Source organism: Gekko japonicus, unplaced genomic scaffold (assembly GCF_001447785.1).
Source record: "Gekko japonicus isolate JY-2015 unplaced genomic scaffold, Gekko_japonicus_V1.1 scaffold26, whole genome shotgun sequence".
In the NCBI taxonomy this organism is placed as follows: domain Eukaryota; kingdom Metazoa; phylum Chordata; class Lepidosauria; order Squamata; family Gekkonidae; genus Gekko; species Gekko japonicus.
Genome location: NW_015174844.1, coordinates 2241854 through 2269232, shown reverse-complemented (window position 1 = coordinate 2269232; position 27379 = coordinate 2241854). Strand labels below are relative to the sequence as shown.

General features: G+C 40.5%; 1 protein-coding gene across 2 annotated transcripts in view; it reads right to left on the bottom strand.

The window, feature by feature from the left end:
- ADSS (adenylosuccinate synthase) overlaps positions 1 to 13317 on the bottom strand; it is a 49796-nt gene extending 36479 nt beyond the window's left edge. For both annotated transcript variants that reach the window (XM_015424425.1, XM_015424426.1), the window contains exon 1: positions 13010 to 13317. In XM_015424425.1, coding sequence (XP_015279911.1) covers positions 13010 to 13177 — 168 coding nt within the window. In that variant the 5' untranslated portion in view covers positions 13178 to 13317. The remainder of the gene's footprint in view (positions 1 to 13009) is intronic.
- Between the last annotated feature and the right edge of the window lie 14062 nt (positions 13318 to 27379).

The window sequence follows — 27379 nt, the reverse complement described above, 5'->3', positions numbered from 1 at the left end:
ATAAAGATTAACTTAGTATCACATAGTTACTTGTAGCTTTATCTGATTAAATAAATGGGTATCTTCTAGGAGAGGCCTATTTTAAAGATGCAGATATTATGGGTGCTGGGGAAGGCATATTTGATCAAGGTAGAAGAGAAATTCTTAGAACATTACCAGTGTAAACCTAATATTATTTTCCTGGGAGAAAGTCCCACTGAATAGACTTGAGTAGTTATCTGAGTAGACATGTTTAGGATTACTCCCTTACAGTACAATCTATGTAGATTAATTCCAAATAGGATTCGAGCTTCTGGTTTTGGTGATCGCCATAGCAGCAGCTTTTTCCTGGACCTCGGGGAGAAGCCTGCCAACGGCCACGGTTGGGAGGGGGCGCAATTGTCTGTGCCACCCCAGGAGCCCAGGAGAAGGGCTCCAAGCCATAGGGCACTAGAAAGCTCCCCCCCCAGTGAGAAAAGCCAGCAAGGGGGGCTACTCCAAGCCCTGACGGTCCCACCGTGGAGCATCCCACATGGGAACAAGATCAGCACACTGGATCAAGTGTTTGGTGATCAAGCGATATTGGACACAGGCAAGCAATCGTTGAAAATGTGAGTTTAAGTACAAGCAAGACAATGAAAAAGCGCAGGGCCCTCCCGAAATAAAACAAGGGGGGACTCCCTTCTGTTAAGAACCGTTTACAGGCGATTTAAGCTACAAAGGGGGGGGCTGTCACAAAAAGCGATCGGAATAAAATAAAGAGACTGTAAGAGCTTACCGTGTTACAAAAGAACTTCCCGTGTCTTTGACAAACTTTTGATAAAAGTAAACAGTTCTCAAACATGGCGCCGCCAACGGGCAAAGGACTCTAGAGACAAACAAGAAAAAGCAAAGCTTTTTCCCGGAAGCTCCAGCCCTGCGAGTTCTGCTTCTAGGCAGGACTCTACAGCGAAACTTCAAAGGCTATTGTCGGAAGCACTTCGTCCCCTGCTGGAGAAAATTATGGCAATTGATAACAAGCTGGATACACAGCAAGTGCAAATGACTACAAATACGCAGAAAATAGAAAAAACGCAGCAGGAGCTCAAAGTGACTGATACCAACTCAAAAAAGATGGACAAAAAACTGCAGGCACTTTTTAAAAGTGCCAAATCGAAGAGTCTCAAGTACTACAGCTACAAATGGAAAGAGCAAGCTATGTCTTGAGACTTCAAGGGATCCAGGAAGAGAAAGGAGAGAATCTGAGACAAATTGCTGGCGACACTCTTGCACCCATGGCAGATATTACATCGGATCAACTTGAAAGCGAAATAGATATGGTCAATAGATCGTATTCAGAATTTATTAGAAAGAATAATCTGTCAGGGGAAGTTACAATAAGATTCTCTCAAAGTGAGAGATCAACTATTGAAAGCATCTAATGGAGCTACCTTGAAGATAAAAAAGATATAAGAATACTGAAAGAGATAAGAAGGAAAAGAAGGAAATATAGAGACTTGATTCTATTTCTACAAGAGCATGATGTTGCCTACAAATGATTAACACCTGAGGGTCTAATCTTCAGATACGCAAATGGTAGAGAAAGGATTGACTCTGTTGAAAAAGCTTGTGAATTTTAGAGTCATCATAGCAGTCCAACAGGAGAAAGTGCGACCTGTGATGCCAAAGAGAGCAAGGAAGAAGGAGAGGCTGGAAACTCTGAGGAAGACTCTGACTCTAAATTGGGGGTGGCGGGTCCTAAACAAGGCTATAAGTTGAGACACAGAAAGAGGGGGGGAATAGATTGTCAAAGTGCTCTGGAATATCTAAAAAGTAGTTCATTGTATAACGTTCTACAATCTTCTTATGAAATTAGAAATGTTGATTTAACAGTTATGTTTAATTAGATAGATGATCATTTTCAACAAAAGTTAACTTGTGTTTAAGTTTAAAGGTAAATGTGTAAACTTATGTATGATCACCATCTCTTGGGTTTTTAGAGGGTTTTCTTTACTTTCTCTTATAGATGTAATACCCTTTCCCTGGATTTTCTGTTTGTAGCTTTTAGTGTGTAGTTATTAGAAAATGCAATTTAAAAAATCCCCTTTGGGGGGTACAAAAACAAAAATTCTACATAGGATTCCACTGTTAGAAGCCAGGTAAGCCTCAACTGTGCTATTATCTCATTCATGCAACACAAGTTTGTTTCTGATCATATATAAAGTGTATTCAAAATTATCAAAGCAAATATTTTAAAATTTAGTTATGCCTTATGGTACTGAGTATTAGAAGGACTGTTTGACCAGATGCTTATACCAGAATATGGACTATATTGCACATACTGGCATTATGTGGGCAAAAAACAAATTAGGGGGGGAAATTTGCTATCTCTTTCCTCCTGAAGGTCTTTACAAAGCATGTTACAACATGGTATGAAGGCATGTTACTGGAAAATGACACCTGAATATGTTTGCATAGTGGAATATGGAGACAGAAGTTACTCTTTCTCAGGTTCTAGTATTCTAGCATTTGGCAGTATATTAGCACAACATTATAGAGAAGCACAAAGCAGAACTGCATCAATTGTGAAAACACTGGAATCACTGCTAGTTGATAGTGCTTTCAGTATAACCTATATAATGTAGGTTTGAATCACATGTTTATTTTTGGAAAAGAAACTTAATCCATCTAATTTTAGAGTTCTTGATAGACATTCAAATCAGGAGGCAGGTGCAGATATTCATCTGTGTTTTAACTTGCTATTAGGAAAAATCAAAGTAAATTTAGAAAAGAAACAATTATTTAAAAATTAATTCCTGCATACGAACTACATAGGGATAATTTTTATTATTTATAGTCTGCCTTTCTCACTAAGACTCAAGATAGATTATGCTGTGTGATTCAATGCAATCAATATAGGATTACAGCAATCTGGAGCAAGGCATAAAGTATGCAACATGATATGATGAAACAATGCAGAAAACAGCATTATGTAAGTAAAACACATAGCAGTGAGAGTAGAATAACACATAGCAAAAAACCCAAAACAAAACACACACTATACACAGTGGTATAGTTCACATTCCCAGTCCCTTTATAAAAGGACCTTTCTGAACAATTTTGTTAAAGAAGAAAGGAGATTGGATTTGTATCCCACCCTTCATTCAGAGTGGCTTACAAACTCCTTTCCCTTCCCCTCCCCACAACAGACACCCTGTGAGGTAGGTGGGGCTGAGAGAGCTCTTTCCAGAACTGTCCTTGAGAGAACAGCTCTGACAGAACTATGGCTTGCCCAAGGTCATCCAGCAGCTGCAAGTGGAGAAGTGGGAAATCAAACCCAGTTCTCCCAGATTAGAGTCCACACACTTAACCACTACACTTACCTTCATAAAAATGCCCTCCTGAACATTTTACATAAGTTGCAGAAAGAGAGAAGCATGGGAGCCTTCATGACCACATTAGGTAGGCTATTCCACAATGTGGGGGCCACAACAGAAAATACATCTGTACAGGAAGTTTCTGATTTTACCCATTTGTAGGGTTGTACCTGCAAAAGTCCCTGCTCAGATGAGCAAAGCTGTCAAGGTGCAGCACAGCAAGCGAGGCAGTCAGAGATATAACAATCCAATGCCATACAGGGTTCTGAATGGAATAGTCTGTACCTTGAAATGAAATGAATCCAGTAACTGATGGGCAAGCTGTGGAGTGACTGCAGTGTGGGTGCCATATGCATGCTCCAGCAAGCTCATAGTAATAATTGAGCAACGGCAGTTTGTACCAACTGGACTCTCCAAGTTAGGACTGAGCTCTTACTTACATAGAAATGCTAGCCACTGAAATAAAATAGGACTCACTTCATGGAAACAGCTTCAGGATCAGGGTGTTAGCTTCTAATGCCTAAGGCTATTTACTTACTACTTCTACAAAAAGAAAAAAGTACTCTGTTTAAAATCTAACTGCCTCTGGTTAACAAACAAAAGGAAGCTCAAAGCAAGTACTAAATTACGGTACCTGTTGGAAAAAGAACACTTCTATACAAATACAGACGGCATAAACAAAACCCCTAAACACAACGTTATGGGCTTGCTACTGCCACTTGCATTGTGCTTTACACACATACACCCATAGTTCCAGACTTAAAGTGTAATCCTAAATGTAGACAGTCCCATTTAGTTCAATGGCACCTACTTCCTAATAAATGTATGCCAGGTTGCAGCCTTCAACAGACATATTTACACCTTAACCATAGAGATTTCTCCTTCTATCTATCTTTAAAAGTGATACCGAGGTGGAGACTGGATTCAGGAACAAGATCAGAACTTGCAGCCCAAAGCAACTGCTTCATGGAAAGGCCAGTTCACAGTTATAAGCAAATGATCTGATAATTTAAAGATTTATCATTTTTAAAATGTTATGAATATTTTAATCATATTTTTAGAATTTATTTTATTAGACTTCTAGCTCGCCCTCCCCTGCACAACAAGGCTCAGGGCAGGTAACAAGAAGTTAAAAACAATATGCTGAAAATAAAATAAAATCAGATGGTGACTTAGGGCACGAATAACATCACTTGTGCAAGTGACGTTTTGCCACTTGGGTGTTACTGGAACCCGGTGCAATGCTGTAATAGATGGCAGGGAGGGGCTGGGGGGGGCAATTTGGATGGAAACTTTGCTACCTCAACCGTATACCTGGTGAAACATTTCGGTTTTGCAGGCCCTGCAGAACTGGATCAGTTTCTGCAGGACCCGGATCTGGTCTGGAAGGATGTTCTATCAGGCTGGGGCCAGAGCCAAGTATGTTCTGGCACAGGTTGAAGCGAGACAAATACTTTTTGGGCCGAGGACCACCAGAAGATTGATATTCATAGAGCGCAATACTCTCCGGGGACATACCAGGAAAAGACTGTCCCAAAGATAGGTTGGTCCCAGAAAGCATTTACAATAAGTATTTTAAAAATAATTTTAGAAATCAAATTTACAAGGCAATCTGAATATAAGCAAAATGTTAAAGACTATATACAATCTCTTAATATTTAATCATGACTATCAAAGATATTGAAAAAACCCATTTTCTATTAAAAAGAAACATAAAGGAGAAGCTGACTTCAAAAGATTAAGCATTAAACAATGAATCATCTTTTAGATTTGTTACTGTAAACGTCTGCCAGAACCAGGACTAGCAAGTCAGAGGCATGACAATTTAGAAGATGTCATGCTATATCATATTAGGCTTACCCACTGGGCAAACAAAAATGATCTTGTACTCCTATTTTAAGCATTCAGTGATCTGCATGCTCAATTTTGGATTAAATTTATGTATCTACCACCTAACAGCATGGGTATTTACTTCAACATAAGAACATAAGAGAAGCCAAGGTTGAATCAGGCCAATTACCCATCCAGTCCAACACTCTGTCACACAGTAGCCAAAAATACCAGGTGCCATCAGGAGGTCCATCAGTGGGGCCAGGACACCAGAAGCCCTCCCACTGTTGCCCCCCCCAAGCACCAAGAACACAGAGCATCACTTGCCCCAGACTGAGAGTTCCTATCTATGCCACTGATGGACCTCTGCTCCATATGTTTATCCAATTCACTCTTGAAGCCGTTCGTGCTTGTAGCTGCCACCACCTCCTGTGGCAGTGAATTCCATGTGTTAATCACTCTTTGGGTGAAGAAGGACTTCCTTTTATCCATTCTAACCCGACTGCTCAGCAATTTCATTGAGTGCCCACAAGTTCTTATATTGTGAGAAAGGGAGAAAAGTACTTCTTTCTCTACCTGCTCTATCCAATGCATAATCCTTTAAACTTCGATCATGTCACACACACACCCAGTCGTTGTTTCTCCAAGCTTTAACCTTTCTTCATAGGGAACGTGTTCCAGCCCTTTTAGCATTCTAGTTGCCCTTTTCTGCACTTTTTCTATTGCTATAATACCCTTTTTGAGGCGTGGTGACCAGAATTGCACACAGTATTCGAAATGAGGTTGCACCATCGATTTATACAAGGACATTATGATACTGGCTGATTTGTTTTCAATTCCCTTCCTAATAATCCTGAGCATAACATTGACCTTTTTGACTGCAGTCACACATTGTCCCGACATTTTCAGTGAGTTATTTACTACGACTCCAAGATCCCTCTTGGTCAGTCTCTGCCAGTTCGGACCCCATCAATGTGTACTGATGGATTTTTGGCCCCAATGTGCATAACTTTGCACTTGGCCACACTGAACCCAGTTTGCCACATTGACGGCTACTTGTCCATCATCGATAGATCCCTTTAGAGTGCTTCATAATCCTCCCTGGTTTTTACCACCCTGAACAATTTTGTGTCATCCACAAATATAGCCACTTCACTGCTTACTCCCAACTCCAAATCATTTATGAACAAGTTAAAAAGCATCGCACACAGTACTGATCCCTGCAGTACCCCACTGCTTAACACCTCCACTGAGAAAATTGTCCACTTATACTCACTCTGTTTCCTACTAATTAGCCAGTTTTTGGTCCACAAGAGGACTTGTCCTTTTATCCCGTGACTATTGAGCTTACTTAAGAGCCTTTGATTAGGAACTTTATCAAAAGCTTTCTTGAAGTCAAGGTAAACAACATCTACTGGGTCCCCCTTGTCCACATGTTTGTTCACTCCCTCAAAAAACATGAATAGGTTAGTGAGACAAGACCTTCCCCTTACAGAACCCATGCTGCGTCTGCCTCAATAGCTTTTGTTCATCAATGTGCCTACTAATTCTTTCCGTAATAACAGTTCCCACCAACTTACCCTGTATCGACATCAGACTGACTGGCCTATAATTTCCCAGATCTCCTCTGGAACCCTTTTTAAAGATGGGAGTGACATTAGGTACCTTCCAGTCCTCAGGAATGGAGGCAAATTTTAAGGAAAGATTTTTTTGTCATCCTTCAGTACTCCTTTTACCCCTTGGTCATCCAGGGGCCCCACTGCCTCCCTGGCTGGTTTTTCGCTATATGCTCCTCATATTCCCTTTTTGCTTGTCTGATCACAGACTTGCATTTTTTTGCCACAGCCTGTGTTCCCTTTTATCAACCTCACTGTGACTAGCTTTCCACTGCTTAAAGGAATCCTTCTTACCTTTTACAGCTTCCATTACTTTGTTTGTTAACCATGCAGGCTTTTTTCTATACCTATTTGTGCCTTTCCTAACCTGCAGTATATATTTTTTTCTAAGCTTCTAGGATTGTAGTTTTAAATAGTCTCCAAGCTTCCACAATGGTTTTGACCCTTTTAATTTTTCCTTTCAGTTTCCTCTTCAGATGTCCCCTCATTTCAGAGAAGTTACCTCTTTTAAAGATAAAAGTGGTTGTGTTGGTCTTTCTGGGCAACTCCCTATTTATACAAATGTTGAACTCAATAACATTATGGTCACTGTTCCCAAGTGGTGCAATCACTTTTACATCTCTCACCAGGTCTTGGGCATTACTTAGGACCAAATCCAGGATTGCCTCTCCCCTGGTAGGTTCTGTGACCATCTGCTCCATAGCACAGTCATTGAGTGTGTCTAGAAACTCAAATTTCTTTTTCCCGACTTGAACACATATTGACCCAATCAATGTGTGGGTAGTTAAAATAATCTATTATGACACAGTTATTTTGTCTAGCCACTATCCTTAATTCATTCATCATTTTATAATCCTCCTCTATCTTTTGATCTGGTGGGCAATAACAAACTCCCAGTGTTAAGCTTCCTTTTGGGCCCACTATTTCAACCCATAGCATTTCCAGAAGTGAATCCAATTGTCTTACCCTCTCAATCTTACTGGACTGTATACCCTCTCTGACATACAGAGCCACTCCACCTCCAACCCTTCCCCCTCTATCCTTCCAAGATAATTTATAACCAGGAATCATCATATCCCACTGATTTTACTCATCCCACCAAATTTCTGAAATACCCATGTCTATTTCCCTCCACAACACCAAGCATTCCAACTCCCCGATTTTACCTCAGAGACTTCTAGCATTTGTATATAAACATCTATAATTTCCCAGGCATGTTTGGCCGGCAACCTTCTTCCTGCTACCTCAAGACCTTGCCAGGCAGTCCATATCATTAACTACAGTCTCAGTGGACAATTCTAATCCACTTCCTTGTAGAAAAGTGACAGTTACCCCTTCACCTCTTTGAGATGAGCCATCCCAAACCAGAGACTTTTCATCTCCTGTCATCTTCCTTTCTCATGGAGAAACACTGCAGTATTCAGTAGTTACTGGCCCTTTCTTCTGGACACACAAAAACCAGCACTATGCGTGTTGACTCAGGAGTAAATTCTACTTTGTGAAAGGAAACCCATGTCAAAGTAAATGTGCATAGCACTGTAGAATTAGCCTACATGTCAGTGACCCTGTTTAAGATCCTTGCATGTGTCCAATAAAAAATTCTGTCTGCAAAAAGTATGTGAGCTGTGTGATCAAAAGTTTTGGACTATAGGCTTCAGTTTATTTTCTAACCAATGTTTTATTTAAGCTAGCATACCGTCAGGTATGCAAGCCTCTTCATGAAATATATGAATTTCAAAATAAGAAACTTGTGAGATCTCTAACTGGAAACTAACCTAATACTTGTGATACTGCTACAATCATAGAAAGTGTTGCAACTGAACAGTGAAGTACTTCAACTCCGCTACTTCCTATCTACAAGTTCTGTTGAGTAATAGCCTCAGAATTAGGTGTAGGAGTTATAGTGGCAAAACCACATAAGTGAACTGATCATAAGGCCTAGGTATATTTATGTGCAAATTAAGTTACTCTGAAAACAGAAACATTTTCTTTCAAGTAGATGTATTCAGCACTGGAAAAAAGCTGCAGTGGGTAAGAAGAAAATAAGATCATTTGATGTCACTATTTATATCTAAGTATTCTTGCAGAGCTGGACAAATATTTCCGATTCACATAAAATGTTCAGGAGATTAGGGATGTACATTTCATTTACTAAAGCAATCATTTAAATTAATAAAAATGTTATCACTTAAAAATTAACAGACTCTCATTCTACTCTGCATAAACAGTCCTACATATTTGTTTTAAAATATGTGTTTAAAAATTAACATGTCAATGTGTTTCAGTGTCAGTCCTGTGGACAGATGATTAACAGTAACATCAGCAAGAGAAAACACAGGTTCTGCAGGCAAAAATGATTCTGGAATATATGGGTAATAATGACAGTTTCCCAAGCCTTGGAAAACATTTACAATAATAAACCCATCTACTGAAGATGGCATCCATTTTTTCAGACCCCACTTCTGTTTAGGGATAGCTGAATTCTTCAGATTTTGGGATACCACCAATATTCAATTTTGAAAAATGTGACCCATTATTTGGGGTTTTTCCATGCCTGTATGCCAGTTTTAATAGGTACTTTTAGTACTGATGACCTAACTCAATTAGAGCTTGTAAATTACTGTTGATCAGCCATAACGGGTCTGCCTGACAGGTATGGAACCAATCCATTATCTAGCAACCTAAGTTAAACCAAGAGGTAATAAGCCTACAAAGGGTTAGCTATCACTTACATGGCAGTAATCAATTAAAACTTATCTATCATCACCCCTAATATGAGGCTGACAAATTCAAAAACTTGTTCTTCTCAAGAAAGCTATCACAGGCAAAAGGTAAATATTTCTCCATTGGAAACTATTGCCAGGACTTTGTCCAAAGATACAAAATCCAAACCTGTTGCTGAATCTAGGCAGTCTGGGCTTGGTCAGTGTTTAGATAAGGCATCATTTGGGAATATTATGTATGCCACCTTGTTCTAAAGAAGGATGTAAAATAAAATAATTCAGATTCAAACTACCCATGCATTCTTAGCCGCCCTGAGCCTACATTGCGGGGAGGGCAGGGTACAAATGTGATTAATAAATAAATGAATAAACCAATGTCACACAACCACTAAAAAAAATCCCTGATCCAATATGTATCTAACCATGGAAATATCCATGAACAATTGGTAATACCTTTTTCTAGAATTCCCATGATGCTATAGTAATGTATGTTTACTATATACGTGAAACTCTGCAAGTCTTTGGCTCAAACACTGTACTTACTCATTCCTGCCTACATTCCTTTTGTTTTATTTTGGCAGATTTACTTCTCCACAGACTGCATGGAACAGCCGAACTGAAATCATCTAAGTAAACCGTTTGCACCCTCGTAAAAATCTTCTACACGATACACTGTTCTCCAGGTTTACTGGTGCCATCTACACAAACCTACTAGGTTGTTTCTTTGAACCAAGTGAAACTTACTTTTAAGTAGGACCAGGCTGTTTATCCCTAAACCAGATAGAAATAAAGCATGGGCTGGGATCCAAAGACCTGCTTAGGCTCACACAAAGGGCTTGTGTTAGTATTTTCTTTGAACAGCTGACCCCAATGCCATAGCACAAAAAGATCATGGATCTCTCCTCAGTTTCAAAAAAATATTTCCATTAGTATGTGCTACTGTTTAATGGACAAGGCCATAACCCATTTGGGCTTCCTGAACCCATTCTATAGTTCCTAGCCATAACCTGCAACTTCCTTGTTTGAAAAGGGTGGGCTTATTAGCATAATACAATTAAATAATGCTACTTAATGAAAACATAATGTCATTAAATGAAAATATCAGCTAAAATGCATTAACTATTTCAGTGTATACTAAAGAAAACCATCACAATTACCTAGTAAGACAGGATCAACATATAGTCTTATGCTCTGAGAATGAGTGATAGCAGAACCTTCAGTAAAGTTTCTCTCCATTCAAGAGAAAGTACACAGTCTCTAAAGAGTAGCATTGTTCATGGCAGAGCACATCAGAAGGACCTCAGTTCTCATGGTAGAGGATTTCAGGTAGTAGATCTGGGAATTATTTGCCCAAGACATTAGAGAGTTGCTCTTAATTAGAGCTGAGACCAAAGTACCCAAAAAGAATATTTGAATATTTTTGGCAGCATCAAGAAGCACCTGCTTTTCAGCAACTTTTCAATTACTTCTTTACAACTGTTCTGTTCAGAACATACTTAATTTTCCTTCAGTAGTATCTATAAAGTAGCAACCTCAATACTTAAAGTATGTGCGTTGTTTGAGAAAGGACTAGCAGTGCCATCCCAAGCCAAGTTACACTCTTCCGAGGTCTTTTAAGTCAGTGGGTTTATAAGGGTACAACTCTACTTAGCCTATCACTGTGAGACCTACACAGTAAAAAAGTGAGGTGCATGCACTGTTTCTCATTTCCATAATGAAAACAGTATTGATTTCAACATAAAATGCAAAATTTCAGCAAAATATGTAATTGATTCCTAAACCTTGAATCATAAACCTTACTGCTGAAATATACTAAATGTATAAATGCAATTTAAAACACTCCAAACACACACAGTGGGCAATTTGTGTGATTTAACAGAAAAAAATCAATTTGCTTTTTTATGTAGAAATCTTTGTCAAAAGCAAAATTTATTAGAAAGCTCTATTTTAATGGAATTTACATCCACAAAGTGATGCTGCAATGCCCATCAAACCTTCATCTCAAATGCATTTCTAATACCCACCCAATGTCCGATGGAACTTCCAAATAGGTGTTTAAGACTAACAAGAAACACACAAGCTTTGAAACAGGGCAAACCTTGACAATATCCATACATAATCACCTACATTCTTTCTAATACTATCTGATATTAAAATATATACAGATTTTGATTTTATATAATCAATACAGTTATGACAAATCTCATCTATCCTTTCTTAATCATGGAACTATTTAACTGCAGTCCTTAAGTCCTAGAACCCTTTTCCAATTTAAGAATGTCTGAAGCATGAAGACTGGAATTCAAAACCTGCGTGCGGATTTCTGCAACAGGGCCCTTCCCACCCTAACCTATTATACCCTCTCACGTTGTAGAAAATCCTGCCAGCAGCATCCAGGGGAATATAAGGGGCTCTAGAAACTGAAATCATAAAACCCTTTGAACATGCACAGAAACAGTTTGATCCTCTGGATCCCAGCCAAAGGCTTGGAATCGCTTCAGCTGAAGCCCGTAACCATACCATCTTTAGACTGACTTCGTTTACATAACTCAATTCAAGACAACAAGTGTATAATTATTAATTTCAAGAAAATGTGTAATCATACTATAATCTATATGACTGCCTTATTACTACACAGTCTTATCAACATATATGGATGGTATATATAAAACAAGCCAAGTCATTAGCGAAAAAACCCACGAAGGGCCCTTTAGATAAAAGACATTTATACACCCAGTAAGAACTAACTTGAGTGTGTGAAAAGATTTTTTTTAGGTGGTATGGGGCAAGATGGAAGACAAAGGGAAAATATTCACGATCCACAACGCCAGCTTAATTCAAAAGACTGGATTTTCGTCTTTCTCCCACCCTGAACACAGGATGAGGCTAAAAGAACAACCCTCTACAATAAGGTTTCCCAGCCAGCCAGAGGCGCAAAGGAAGCCAGTGCTGCACTGCAGGCGCCCGAGGGCGGCCGCCGGCTACCAGGCTTGGCGGCGCGACCTCCCCGCACCCTCAACCAGGCGGGAAATGGCCGTAACGGCCCCGCAGAGCGGTGCGGGCGGGGTGAGCGTTTGTGTGCGAGTTGCGACAGTCTGTTTTCTTCACCAGAAAACACGGCGATGGGTGGAAGACTCGGCATCCGCTCAGCCTCATGGCAACACTTGAGAGAGCCGCAACTAACGGGGGTGGGGGAGCCAGAAAGAGGGAGGCGTCTAAGAGGAAACGAGAAGAGCCGGCTCTATGGGAACCCGGGAAGGAGGAAACGCGTGTGAGGAAAATACCAGAAAACCTAGCTGGCGGATGGTTACAAGCCTCAACGAGGCCGGCGGGTCATGTCGAGTCTAAAAAGCGCGCGGCAGTTACTATAGAAACCAACGGGGGAGAAAGGAACCGAGAGGTGCTGTTTAGCCGCCCTCCCTTCTTCCCTGCGGGCGCGAAGGATTTGTCTCAGGGACGGGGGCGGCTCAAGGTGACTCCAAGCTCAGCCCGGTCACTTCCTCACCTGGCACCTGCAGACGATGTCCGCGTCCTGCGCCAGCAGATCCACCACTTTTCCTTTGCCCTCGTCGCCCCATTGTGCCCCAAGGACTACGGTCACTTTGTTGCCAGGGTGCCGGGAGGCGCCCTCACCGTTCGGGATGGGGGCGGACGAGGAGCCGTTTTCAGACATGGCTCCCGCAGGCAAAGACTCCCCTATCGCGCTTAGGACACATGCGAGAGACGGAGGAAAAAGCGGCGCACCCGAGTCCGCCAGCAAAGACTTCTTCCTCTCGTATAGGAGATGCTGTTACCGCATACAGCTGCTCTCGCCGCCTATCGGCCTCTTAATGACATTCTCCTCCTACGCCGGTCAGTAGACCCACCCCTTATCTGCATAGAATGGAAAGATCGCAGCCCCATGGTTTTCCGCGCGGAACTACATTTCCCAGGGTACAATGCGACAAGTTTCAAGGGACGCGCCACTCAAAAAAGCAATGGGACGTGGACTTGCCGTTGGCCTTACTTACTCAGTGGAAGGGGGCGGGTCATTCAGTGGGGAGTGACAATTAGCGATTGTCTGAGGTTGAGCGTTTGAGCAGCTCTAGGCTGGGACTCTACCAGCGCGAGACGGCGACGGTTGCCGATGGCGGTTGGGTGGTGCTCGTTGGGCGAGACTGATGGCGCCCTTTTCGTGCCCGCTTGGGGGCGCTGGGATCTTATCGCTTTGCCTGTGGCTGAGCGGCTGCTGGGCTGTGTGGAGGTAAAAAATGGCCATAGGAGCAGCCTGACAGAGAAGAGGCGTGGGAGAGTAGCAATCATAACCGCTCGACCAAAGACTGTTTTAAAATTAAAAGGGAAGTCTTTGGGAGATTAAACTTCTAAAGCGGTAATGTTTTTAGGCTAAAAACAAGTTAAATATTTGTTTTTAAAGTCTACAGACAATCCTAATTTGCTCCCTTGAGGAAGCCTCGCTCTGTTCCCTGGTACTTAAATATGTTCGGAATTGGGCTGTCCCTGCACTGCCCTAAAAACGTTTTCTACTAGGCAATAACACCTGATCCTATGTATATTTTCTTTGTTTAAATGGGGATTGCAGATACTGTAAAACTTAAGGGTGTTAGTTAGTTGATCTACGGGTTTGTACTGCTTGAAAGGGTATATAAACCCAGAACCCTATTGTAGGTTTCTATCAAAAATCGAGTTTGGAAATTAAAACAGAACTTTCTGAGGCCAAATTTGCTTTAAGGCTTATTATCATTTTGTGCATTAGCTTGCTTCTGGTTTTGGAATGTTGCTATAGTATGCAGGCTAAGTCTTAATTTATATCTGAAGAAGGGTTAAGGGGAAGTAAGTCCGCCTGGTGACTGTAATTTAAGAGGCTGGCCTCCCTTTTAGAGGCTAGAGGAAAAAGCAAAAGCCTTAATATCGCTTAAATTGTATTAATTTAAGGAAAACAAAATGAAGAGAACCCTTTTTAGTATTATAGCTTAATTAGCTACATGCACTAGGAAAAGCCTTCTAATCTGACAGCAAGGGTGTGTATATGAGTTGTTTCAGGGTATCAAGCAGCAATCTTTGGGGATGTAGTTTATTTGGAGAACTAAGAGGGCAATACTAAACAGGTATACTCAGAATTCTGCTCAGTCTGATTCAGTGAGACCTACTCCCAAGAAGGTGTTTTTAGTATTATACTGTAAAGCCTCTCTGTGCCTGTTTTGCCGCTGACTCTTTCATTTGAAGCACTTGATATGAAGCCACCATAAGACTTCTGCATTTTTTATTTATTTATTTAATTTTCGACTTATATACTGCCCTGACCCCGGAGGGTCTCTGAGCGGTTTACACAGTTGTTTATCCCTAACTAGGGCCACATTATTTGTATGGGGGGGTGATAACCTACCAGCACCCCGGCCGCGGGCTCAGTTGTTATTCAGTTCCTGGCTTGGCCTGGCAGGTCTTCGGCGCTTCACTTCCTGGCACCCGGAGCATAAGGAAACTGTAAAAGGCTGTGAAAATTACAACAGTTCAAGAGAATGCAAAAGGGTTTGTGAAAAGAGTTTGTGGCGGATTCACACGTGTATATCTCTTGATGAATACCAGCTGATTTTGTCTTCAGTGAAATATTGTGTTTAGTTGATATCAAGTAATCTGAAAATTCTTTTACTGGCAATCGATGTGTGATTGCTGTGTGATGGCTAATCCAGACATGAAAGTCATCAATTGATCATAACATAAATGAGTAATGAATAAGCATTTATAAACTATCTCTTTAATCTGGTTGACCTGAGAATCTGCTAATTGTGCAAATGATATTGTTTGTGGCTCAGGAATAGAGAGGGAATGGACTCTTCCTGCAATGAACACCTCTCCTTAGTGCCTGCAGAAGGGAACTTTTCAAAACTTAAGTGCCATAGGAGCATATTTGTACTATCTCTCAATATGCAGTGCACTCCTAGGCATGCATACTCAGACATCCCACAATATTTAATGGTGCTTGTATTAGATTCTCTAGTTTGAACTCCATTCTAGATAGAATAGGGTAGAGACAGGATAGAAATCTAGCTAACTAGGATGGATGAGGATGCAGTATCCATGTCCTGCATTCATAATGCCAAGATGGAGAAATGTGGCAATGTATACAAGAGAGGTGTCAAGCTGGAAGAAAGGAAATAGTCCCTGGGAGTAGCAATCTAGACTTCAAACTTCCTTCTAATAACAGAGGGAAAGGATGCTCTGTGTCCTGACCTCTCTATCTTTCTAACTCTCTTGTAATCTTCCTCTGAAGTCTGAACCAGGAGACAGTGCAAAGCCCCTCTCTTCCAACAATTTGCAGGTAAGTATGTGAAGGCTTGCATCCTTCATGACCTTAGCTAATGTTTGCCAAGGTCTCTAAATGGAGTCAACAATATATTTATTTATTTATTTATTTATTTATATTTATAGTCAACAAGAGAGTGCAAAAGGGATACAATCTCAAAAATGACAGAATGATTTCTGTCCGATTCCAAGGCAAACCATTCAACATCACAGTAATCCAAGTCTATGCCCCAACCACTGATGCAGAAGAGGCTTCTATGATGACCTACAACACCTCCTAGAACTAACACCAAAAAATGATGTCCTCATCATCATAGGGGACTGGAATGCTAAAGTAGGAAGTCAAAAGGTAACCGGAATAACAGACAAGTTTGGCCTTGGAAAGCAAAATGAAGCAGGGCAAAGGTTAACAGAGTTTTGTCAAGAGAACACACTGGTCATAGCGAACACCCTTTTCCAACAACCTAAGAGGCGACTCTACACATGGACATCACCAGATGGGCAACACCGAAATCAGATTGACTATATAATTTGCAGTCAAAGATGGAGAAGCTCTATCCAGTCAGTAAAAACAAGACCTGGAGCTGACTGTGGTTCAGATCATGAGCTACTCATTGCAAAATTCAGACTTAAACTGAAGAAAATTGGGAAAACCACGAGGCCATTCAGGTTTGACCTAGATCGCATCCCTGATGAATATACAGTAGAGGTGAAGAATAGATTCAAGGGTCTGGATTTGATAGATAGAGTGCCTGAAGAACTATGGACAGAGGTTCGTGACATCGTACAGGAGGCAGCAATCACCACCATCCCAAAGAAAAAGAAATGTAAGAAAGCAAAGTGGCTTTCTGATGAGGCTTTACAAATAGCAGAGGAAAGAAGGAAAGCGAAAGGCAAAGGCGAAAAGGAAAGATTTACCCAACTGAACGCAGATTTCCAGAGAACAGCAAGGAGAGATAAGGAGGCCTTCCTGAATGAACAGTGCAAAGTAATAGAAGAAAACAATAGAATGGGAAGGACTAGAGATCTCTTCAAGAAAATTGGAGAAATCAAGGGAGCGTTCCATGCAAAGCTGGCCATGATAAAGGACAAAAACGGTAGGGACCTAACAGAAGCAGAAGAGATTAGGAAAAGATGGCAAGAATACACAGAAGAACTATACAAGAAAGACCTCAATGTCCTTGACAAACACGACGGTATAATCACTGACCTTGAGCCAGACATCCTGGAATGTGAAGTTAAATGGGCCTTAGAAAGCATTGCTAACAACAAAGCTAGTGGAGGTGATGGTATTCCAGCTGAGCTATTCAAAGTCTTAGAAGATGATGCTGTTAAAGTTCTGCACTCCATTTGCCAGCAAATTTGGAAAACGCAACAGTGGCCACAGGATTGGAAAAGATCAGTATACATTCCAATCCCAAAGAAGGGCAATGCCAAGGAATGTTCAAACTATCGCACAATTGCACTCATATCACACGCTAGCAAGGTCATGCTCAAGATCCTACAAGCTAGGCTTCAACAGTACGTGGATAGAGAACTACCAGAAGTACAAGCTGGGTTTCGAAGAGGTAGAGGAACTAGAGATCAAATTGCCAACATTCGCTGGATTATGGAGAAAGCAAGAGAGTACCAGAAAAATATCTACTTCTGCTTCATTGACTATGCTAAAGCTTTTGACTGTGTGGATCACAACAAACTATGGCAGGTCCTTAAAGAGATGGGAGTACCAGACCACCTCACATGTCTCTTGAGAAACCTGTATAAGGGCCAAGAAGCGACAGTTAGAACCGGATACGGAACAACTGATTGGTTCAGCATAGGAAAAGGAGTACGACAAGGATGTATACTGTCACCTTGCTTATTTAATATATATGCAGAGTACATCATGCGAAATGCTGGCCTGGATGAATCACAAGCGGGAATTAAGATTGCTGGGGAAAAGATCAACAACCTCAGATATGCAGATGATACCACTCTAATGGCTGAAAGTGAAGAGGACCTAAAGAGCCTCTTGCTCAGAGTAAAAGAGGAGAGCGCAAAAGTGGGCTTGAAGCTCAACATCAAAAAAACTAAGATCATGGCATCCGGCCCCATCACTCCTTGGCAAATAGAAGGGGAAGTCGTGGAAGTAGTGACAGACTTCACGTTCCTGGGATCCCAGATCACCGCAGACTGTGACTGCAGCCATGAAATTAAAAGACGCCTGCTCCTTGGGAGGAAAGCGATGGCGAACCTAAACAGCATGATAAAAAGTAGAGACATCACTCTGCCAACAAAAGTCCGCATGGTCAAAGCAATGGTATTCCCATTAGTCATGTATGGCTGCGAGAGTTGGACTATAAGGAAGGCCGAGCACCGAAGAATAGATTCTTTTGAACTATAGTGCTGGAGAAGACTCTTGAGAGTCCCTTGAACTGCAAAAAGATCAAATCAGTCAATCCTAAAAGAAATCAACCCTGACTGTTCCCTGGAAGGCCAGATAATGAAACTGAAGCTCAAATACTTTGGCCACCAAATGAGAAGGGAGCACTCACTGGAGAAGACCCTGATGCTTGGAAAGATTGAAGGTCAAAGAAGACGACGGGGACGGCAAAGGATGAGATGGTTAGACAGTGTCAAAGATGCAACGAACATGAAATTGAGCCAACTTCAGAGGACGGCGGAAGACAGGAAGGCCTGGCGGGAGCTGGTCCATGGGGTCGCGAAGAGTCGGACTCGACTGTGTGACTGAACAACTAAATGGAGAGATCAAACAAGTGTGGTTTAATAGACATAGACTTCTTTAATAGACTTCTGAATGCATCATTGTATATAAAGAAAGGTGCCAGAATTGCTTCTCCAAGCCTAGAACTGAACACCGCAACCTGGAGTGCTAGAATTGTGTCTTGACTTCTGGAAGCAGTTCTGTCACTCTGGCTAACTTCTTAGATAGCAGCTCTGGAGATTCAAAATTGCTTCTTGGTACAGACATTATTTTAACACTTTGAGATACGCCATAAGTGGCACAATTTCTTAGAACCAAAAGCGGAGCTTTAAGTAGTGACTCTGGTACTCAGTTTAGCATAGTTCTGAGCTCCAAGAAGCAGTTCTGGTATGATTGCCTTCGTGGGGATGTTGTTTAGTGCCCCCCTCCTAACTGTGCTTTGAACTGCAAGTAAGCTCAGCAGCAGGAGAAAAACAGCTTTGTGGGACATGGAAGTGGGATGCAGGAGAGAGGAATTGGATACTGAAGAGCTTGAGCACCCCCATTTCCTTTTTAATTGTTGTCTCTAAAAATATCTCTGCCACCACTGTTCCATTTGTTCTAGTTCAGCTACCCAAGGTTTTAATAATGTTTGCCAAGATAATGTGTAGTTCTATCCTGACTAATTGGTAGGCTTGGTAACCACTTGAAAATAGATCTCTTTCAGTAACTTATGTTGGAATTTTGTCCCTTAAAAGTCACATGACTGTGAACAGCTTCATTAACGTTGTGATATCAGTGGTGGGGACTATGTTTTTAGATAGTTCTAAAAACTGCTGAGTCTATTAATTCAATTTGTACTCCGAGGACAGGGTTGCCACTTCCTGGAAAGTCAGGGAAATGGATCAAATATCAGGGACATACTTTTGAAGTGCCACTGCAAAAGGACAGTCTGCACTTGTGGCACTTGAAGTAGAGAAGAGGCAGAATACGTATAATGTAATGATGGACACATATTCCATAATTTGATAACATGATTTTAAAAATGTTTATGACTGATGGTTGTTAATAAAACAGAATAAAATGAACTTGTAAGAGACAGCATTATTTTGTGGAGAAGCTGATTGGCTTCTTGCAACTTTGTTGTATTTAAACAAACTGGAATCAGTTTCAGTTGATTTGAAGATAGGAATATTTTGACAGGTGAGCAAATTGTGCTTTATTTCTTCTAGCCAGCTGTAAAGTCCAAGCATGTCACAATACTACTTTTAACAATAAATGTGAGACTGGTTTAGAAATCAAACCTTATAATCCAGAACTATGTTAACAAAATAAAAACTAGTTTAAAATTTTAATTTTTAAAACAGTAATTTAGATACAATATAATATATTGTTTAGTGTGCAGATCCCTATTTTCTACTTCTACACAAAGAAAACGCCATTTCTGTCATGAAACAAACATTAGGTGTTCACTTTATATAAAGAAGGCAACAAAAATAGTCAACAGAAGAAAAGTAACAAGCCAGTTTTCCATGATGTTCAAGAAAGCAATAATTTCCAATTCACCGAGTATTGTATCTAAAGTACTACATTTACTTTTCACACAAGGTTAAGCATGCAAGGTTTAAAGTATTAAGCATGTATTAATGGACAATTTCCTAGTCCTCCACACCAAATATACAGCACATAGCTCCATGTGCTGGGATTGTGAATGGAATGATATACATGAGATGGAGCTGTTGTCTGCTAAACCCAGAGCTGAGTTAAAAGAAAAGCTTGTAAATGAATGTTGCTGCTCTTGGATTTCACAGAGAACAAACCCCTTCACAGTGCACAAGGCAAAGTAAAGTTTGCAAATGGGGGTTGTCTGCTCCTGTTGAAATTTACAGAGAACAAGCTCTCACTCCCCTGACCCCTCCCAAACATAAAGCTTGCAGATGCCTTTGTCTGATTCAGCTAGATTGTAGAAATGGTCTGCAAGCATTTAAACTCCTCCTCCTTCCTTGCTGCTGATCTGCTAATTACATTTTGGAACCCTGAAAGTTCCAGCCCCAAAAAGCTCCTACTTGCCAGATAGGCAGGCAAGTGCTTCTGTGGAAGGCTGCAGTGGGAACTACCTTCTGAAGATGGCTTTTAAGAGGACAGTTTAATATGCAATGGCTCAATGGGAAACTTTGTGCTGAGTTTATTCCATAGCTATCATTAGTTGCTGGAGATCAATACAAAGGTTAATGTAAAGTGTGCTACAAAACTTTTGAACCAAGTAATATGGGAATTAGAGTTGTGCAGTCTCATGCGCAAGGACCATCACACCAGAAGAACCTGAAAATCATATCAAGTCAACAATCCATTCACTGCAATGTGTTTGGATTCAAAACCAAATAATCTATGTAATAAAAGACTGTTAGAATGGCAGAGCACCTGTGGACTTTGCAAGTGATGAAGATGTCATTTAATTCTTGCAACAACATCCATGAGTTATTCAAGCGAATGTTCTCAGATAGCCAAATAGCCCAACATTTTCATCTTGGAAAAACAAAAGCAATGAATATTATAGTTTTTAGTTTGGCACCATACTTCTCTGACCTTCTACTGTAACAGCTGAAACAGTCAGAACCTAACAAAGGTTAGTAAAATGTGAAAAAGAGGGCCAATATTAAAAACTAAATGTAGAAAATATATACAAAAAGATACATGTATTTATTAATTACAAATTTTAAAACATATAGATATAGATATATATAATATAAGGGTCCATTCACATCAAATATATAAATAACATGGCAATACACACGGGCTTAAAAACATGACCTAACGCGTTTCGGCCTGCATAGGCCTGCCTCAGAGGTCAAACAATTTTTTAAGCCCCCCAAGGGGATTTTTTATTGATTTTTATCCACTACAAAAAACTACAACAGAAAAAAGGGGAGGGGAAACTACATATACAGGAGAAAGTAAAGAACCCACTACTAACTAAAAACCCAAGAGAGGAGATCCTCCAACTAGCTTAGATATATCAAGTCTTCTCATCGTTGATCCCTTTATCAACTGAGTCAAACCTTTATAGCCCTTTTCCCTTAAAGCTTAAATTTAACTGTCTAGTAACAGTACCCCCGATCATCCCAAAACCAAGAGTCTCAAAGGCACAATTCTGAGTCCTTCAACCTTTACTTCTTTTCTCTTCCGCAACTTATAAGGACTTTTTGGGGCTGCCGCCCCTTGCTCAGACAGAGAGTCCTCTCCGGAAGAACCAGTGTCCAGCTTGCCACTGGACTTGCTGTTCTCTTTTTTTCCCTCGTCCTCTGACCTTCCCAACTGAACCCTTAGGAATTCTTGAGCTTTCAGAACAGAGTCAATCTTTTTTTTGTCTTTGATCTTGAAAGTTACGCCTTCTGGAAATAGCCATTTATATCCAATTGAGTTTGTCTGAAGAAAAAGCACCAGTTCTTTGTATTTCTTTCTGCGTTGTCTTACTTCAAATGGAATATCCTTTAGCATTCTGATGGTGTTTTCCTCTGCTTTCAGGGGTGTTCCCGCAACCGCTTTCAGGATAGCATCCCTCACATGCCTCTTCGAGAATCTTACTACTATTTCCCCAGGCAAATTATTTTTCTTTATATATCCTGAGTATGATCTATAAGCCACATCCATATCGTTGAGCAGCGATTCTGCCTTCATTTCAGTCGCTGGGGCTAATAGTTCACACATCACTTCTTTAAGATTCTCCCCTCTGTTCTGTGGCACCCCCTGGAAGCGCAGGACCATGTTAGCCTTTTCCATTTGAACTTGCAGCATTTGCTCTTCCAAAGAAGTTTGTTTCCTTTCCAGCTTTTGCACTTCCTTCTTCACTTTCTGTGTAGTTGCAGCCACTTCCTTTACTTTCTCAGCATCTTGCTTCATTATTTGTATCAAGTCGTTTATTTGCGTTTGTTGTGCAGTAATGCCTTGATTAACCATGGACATATGTTCTTTGAAGTTATTCAGCTGTTCCAGTAGGGGGAGCATGTAATCAGCTACAGCCTTTACCATCTCACTGGTAATTTCCAGTTTTGGGCTCTCAAGCCCTTTCGCTTTCAAAAGTCTTTCTTTGTCCCTCTTCCCCGCCATCTTTATCAATTGTTTACTTTCGCAAACTTTTTAAAAGTCTCTGAATGTGCGCTTGATAGCTTAGACTCGCTTTGGTAAGTACTTCTAGGCAGTTTCCCTCGCGTTTTCTTCCGCTCCCCCCTCAATCGCTCAAAAGTTCATGCGCATAGGAGGCGTCCCTCCCCCGCTTGTTTTTTTCTCCTGTTCAGTGGGGTGGGGTGGGGTGGGGAGCTATCTTTTTCTCTTTAAACGCTAGGAAATTGACTCACGTTCATAATCGGTCATTCGACCTCGTTTTCATCTTTCGCAGGAAATATGTTTGCCTACCTTTTGTCCTCATCCCAAACACCCAAAGGAACGTATTTGGCACACCTTGGATGTTAAGAGAGCGCTCAGAATCTTTCTTGCCAGAACAGAGTCTTGGAGAAAGACGGAATCATTGTTCATCAGTATTTCTCTATCGTGCAAGGGAGAGAAGATGTCGAGGTCTGCCATCAGTTCGACTCAAGTCCTGTATCGTAGAAGCTTACCAGGCAGTGGGACTGGAGGCTCCTAGTGGCATTACAGCTCATTCCTTGAGGAGCGCAGCAACCAATGCAGCATTTGCCAACAGAGCTTCAGTGGAGGAAGTTTGCAAGGCAGCCACGTGGTCTTCTATCTCCACTTCCGTGCGTCATTACAAGATTAACACTGTTGCTTCTGCGGATGCGGCATTTGGGAGAAGAATTCTTCAGCAAGTCGTTTCAGTGGAAAAAGATGACAACCCACCCAAATAAAAGGACACTGCTCAGGGAGGTCCCATAGAGATGTCCTTCTCCTCTGAGGTCAGGAGGACATCTCAGCCCTCCCGCTGTCATCTTCTTTACTATTTTTCTCTGTGCTGGATTCTTCTCTCTACTTCTTACTTATCTTTGACCTGAGTGTTATTGCAGAGTCGTTCTTTAGAGTTGCCAGGTTGAGCAAGTTAATATTACTGTTTAAAGTTAGGTCTTTATAGGGCAAGGTCTTTTCAGGTTCGGCTGCTAGCACTGCTTTCAGAGTCCCAGAACTGAGGATGGGCTATTCCGGAGGTGCCAACAGGAAGGGGAAAAAACTATTTCCTGCCTCCCTAAAGGCATGGTGGGAATAACCCATAGAGATGTCCTCCTGACCTCAGAGGAGAAGGACCCCTCACGGTGAGTACCAATGGTCGTTTTGGGAAGCATGGGGTGGAATCCTATTTTCTTATGATTTTCCCCCTCTTTGAACAAAAATAATTCCAGCATCTACTGTAGACATGTGCAATATATTTTCAGGCATATATGTTTTCATTGTGACTGATATCCAGAATTAGTATGCTATTATGTGTACAATAATCCACTATTTAAAAGTTCAGTGTTCTCAGTGTTATAAAGTTTAACTCACTATACTGACCTGCTACTAGTACTCTTATGAGCATATGGGACTGTTTATATTCAAATATTACACTTTTCTTTACTACAAAATGTGTGTTTTGTATTTTTAACTTTCATTTTTTCTTGACATCTTAAGATACAAAGAGACATGTACTATGGCAGCATATAGTGCAGCAGTTTGCAGCTTTCTCTCTCTCTTTAAAATCTGGTGTGTTTGCAGTTTTGCTTGTAGAAAACTAAAACCCAGATGGTGACATGTCACCAGTCTAGTTCTTGTGCCGTTAGCTGGTATCCTGCATCCTTTCTGCAGAAGGGAGATGTGACAGAAACACCTCTTGCTAATGTGCAGAGAGCATAGCAATTGTGCTGAAGTTCATAGAAATCCCACCAGCATTTACCGATGACCACCATGTTGCATGGAAGTAAATACAACACCGCTAAAGATGGACGAAATGGAAATAAATGTTCTCAAAGAAATACCTTGGAGAGTCAGAGAAAAAAGAAGAAAATATACTGAACTTACAACACTGCTGAGGAAAAATACTATAAATTACAGGTGGCTGCTGCCCGAAGGATTAATCTTTACTTTTCAAAGTAAAAAATTCAGAATAACATCTATCTTCAAAGCATATAATTTCATTGAGACCTATGGAGAGGAACTAGGTAGAAATCAATAGGAAGGAAGAAAAGAAGAAGAAGAAGAAGGAGAAGAGAAATCAGAAGAAGGAGAATTACAAGGTGTGACAACAGCTCCAAAACCTAAAGCACAACGATGAAGAGAAACCGCAAGGGAATCCCTAATTGCTACGAGAAAATGCAACAGATGGATAGAGGCAAAATCAAAATATTATCGGTGAATGTAAATGAACTACAGAAAAGAAGAAGGATATTTCACCAATTTAAAAAACAGAAACTTAATATAATATGCAATCAAGAAAGCTGATGGAAAGCTGATGGAAAACATCCACATATAAAGGGATTAGGAAGAACTTTTATAGCGACAGATAAGGAGCAAAAGAAGAGAGTATTGAGATATATGTCTATGTTGAGGTAGCAAGCAGTTATTGGATCTAGATCAGTTTGATCTGTATGTAAGTCTTAGCTGTCATGCTAAGTGGTTAACACAATTACAGCCAGGTGTTAAACTACCAGGTAATACTCTTCTAGCATTGTTAGAGTAGGAAATTAGTTTATCCTGTTAGTGATTGGCTGGGGTTAATATATAAGCTATCAGCTTGATAAGCTGGGTGGGGGACTTAGTTCTCTCCAACTAAGGTATGTTATGCTATAAGACAGTCTGTATATCTCTGTGTAAATATTCACCATTATCTCTAAGTAAACTTTATGCACCTTCACCACCAGTTGGTCTCCAGCTTCTTCTTTACTGCACCCAATAGAGAGGAGTAGCTATATTTGTAAGATAACAACTCCAACCAGAAATATTTGCCTCTGAAGATGGAAGAATATTGATGGTAGCAATACAAAGGCAAATCAAAAAAATGCTTATAGTGAACATCTATGCTCCAAATCAAAATCAAGAACCCTTTTTCAAATATTTACACAATATTATTACTCAACAAGAATTTCAAGAGATATGTCTAGTCAGGGACTTTAACACGGTCTTCGATGAAGCTGCGGTGGCTCAAGTGGTTAAGACGCTGAATTGCAGGCTGTGGAAGGTTCGAGACCCGGGTGCCACATGACGGAGTGAGCTCCCGTCTCTAGTTCCAGCTCCTGCCAACCTAGCAGTTCGAAAGCAAGAAATTGCAAGCAGATAAATAGATACCACTTCGGTGGGAAGGTAACAGCGTTCCGTGCACCTTGGTGTTTAGTCATGTCGGCCACATGGCCACGGAAATATCTTCGGACAGCGCTGGCTCTTCGGCTTTGAAACTGAGATGAGCACCGCAACCCTAGAGTCGGATTCGGCTGGCTTTCGAGCAAGGGAACCTTTACCTCGATGAAGAAAAAGACAGAAAAACGAACTCCTACAGGAAAAAGAAAAGAGGTGGCACAGAATTCCCTAAGACTTCAGGACTTCTTCTGGAAGAATTAAGTTTGGTAGATGCATGGAGGGTCAGGAATCCCATAACAAAGCAATTCACTTATTACTCAGCGAGACATGGTTTCTGGTCCAGGATAGACATGTGTTGGATCTCTACCACAGCCGTTAAAGACCTCGTAGAAGCAGAAAGACAAGCTGGAATTTATGCAGATCATAATCATGTCTACTTAGAATTTTAAGAAACAAGACCAAAAAACAGATGGACATTAAATATATCTATATTGAAGAACAAGGGGTTTGTAAATAAATTGAAAGATGAAATCAAATTCTTTTTCAAAGAAAATATCCAGCCAGGAATATCACTAAATACTGTATGGGATGCATTCAAAGCTTTCCTAAGAGGACCAGATGGCCTCCCGATAGAATTTTATATTATCTTCGAAGAACAGCTATCATTGACCTTGAAAGACATTTGTAATAATGCCATGAAAGATGGAGTAATCCCCGAAACTTGGAAAGAAGCAGTCATTACACTGATTCATAAACCAAACTCAGATGAAAAGGAAATTAAGAATTACAGACCGATTTTTCTATTGAATGTGGATTATAAAATTTTTGCATCTATATTAGCTGAAAGACTCAAAAGGTCATTATCAAAAATGATACATAAAGATCAAGATGGATTTTTGCCTAAAAGACAACTTAGAAACAATTTGAGATGCATTATAGATGTTTTGGAATATTATGAAACTCATTCAGAGAAACAATTGGCATTGATATTTTTAGATGCAGAGAAAGCATTTGATAGGGTCAACTGAACTTTTATATTTGAGTTATTAAATGCGGCAGAAGTGGGGGGGAACTATATTAAAATGATACAAGCGATATATACTAAACAGAATGCCACAGTGATGATCAATGGAGAAAAGACAAAACATTTCGAAATTCAAAGAGGAACGAGACAAGGCTGTTCTCTCTCACCATTCCTATTTATCTTCACAGTTGAAATACTGAATGATGTAATATGAGAAGAGAAAAGGATCATAGGTCTTAAAGTCAAGGGAGAAGAATTTAAGCTCTTAGCATTTGCGGATGATATAGTATTTATACTTGAAAATCCTGAAACCTCTATCTCTATATTAAAAGGGAAAATACAGCCTTATGGCCATGTAGCGGGTCTGAATATATAGATAAGACAAAAATCCTAACCAAAAATATGAACCCAAAACAAAAAATACATCTGCAAGAGATCTCAGGATTTCAAATTAAAGATAGAATTAAATATTTGGGAATTATGATGTCCAACAAATGTAGCGCTCTATATGGAAAAAATTATAAAGAACTCTTAAAAACAACTAAACAAGACTTGGAAAAATGGAAAAGTTTACAGATCTCTTTTATGGGACG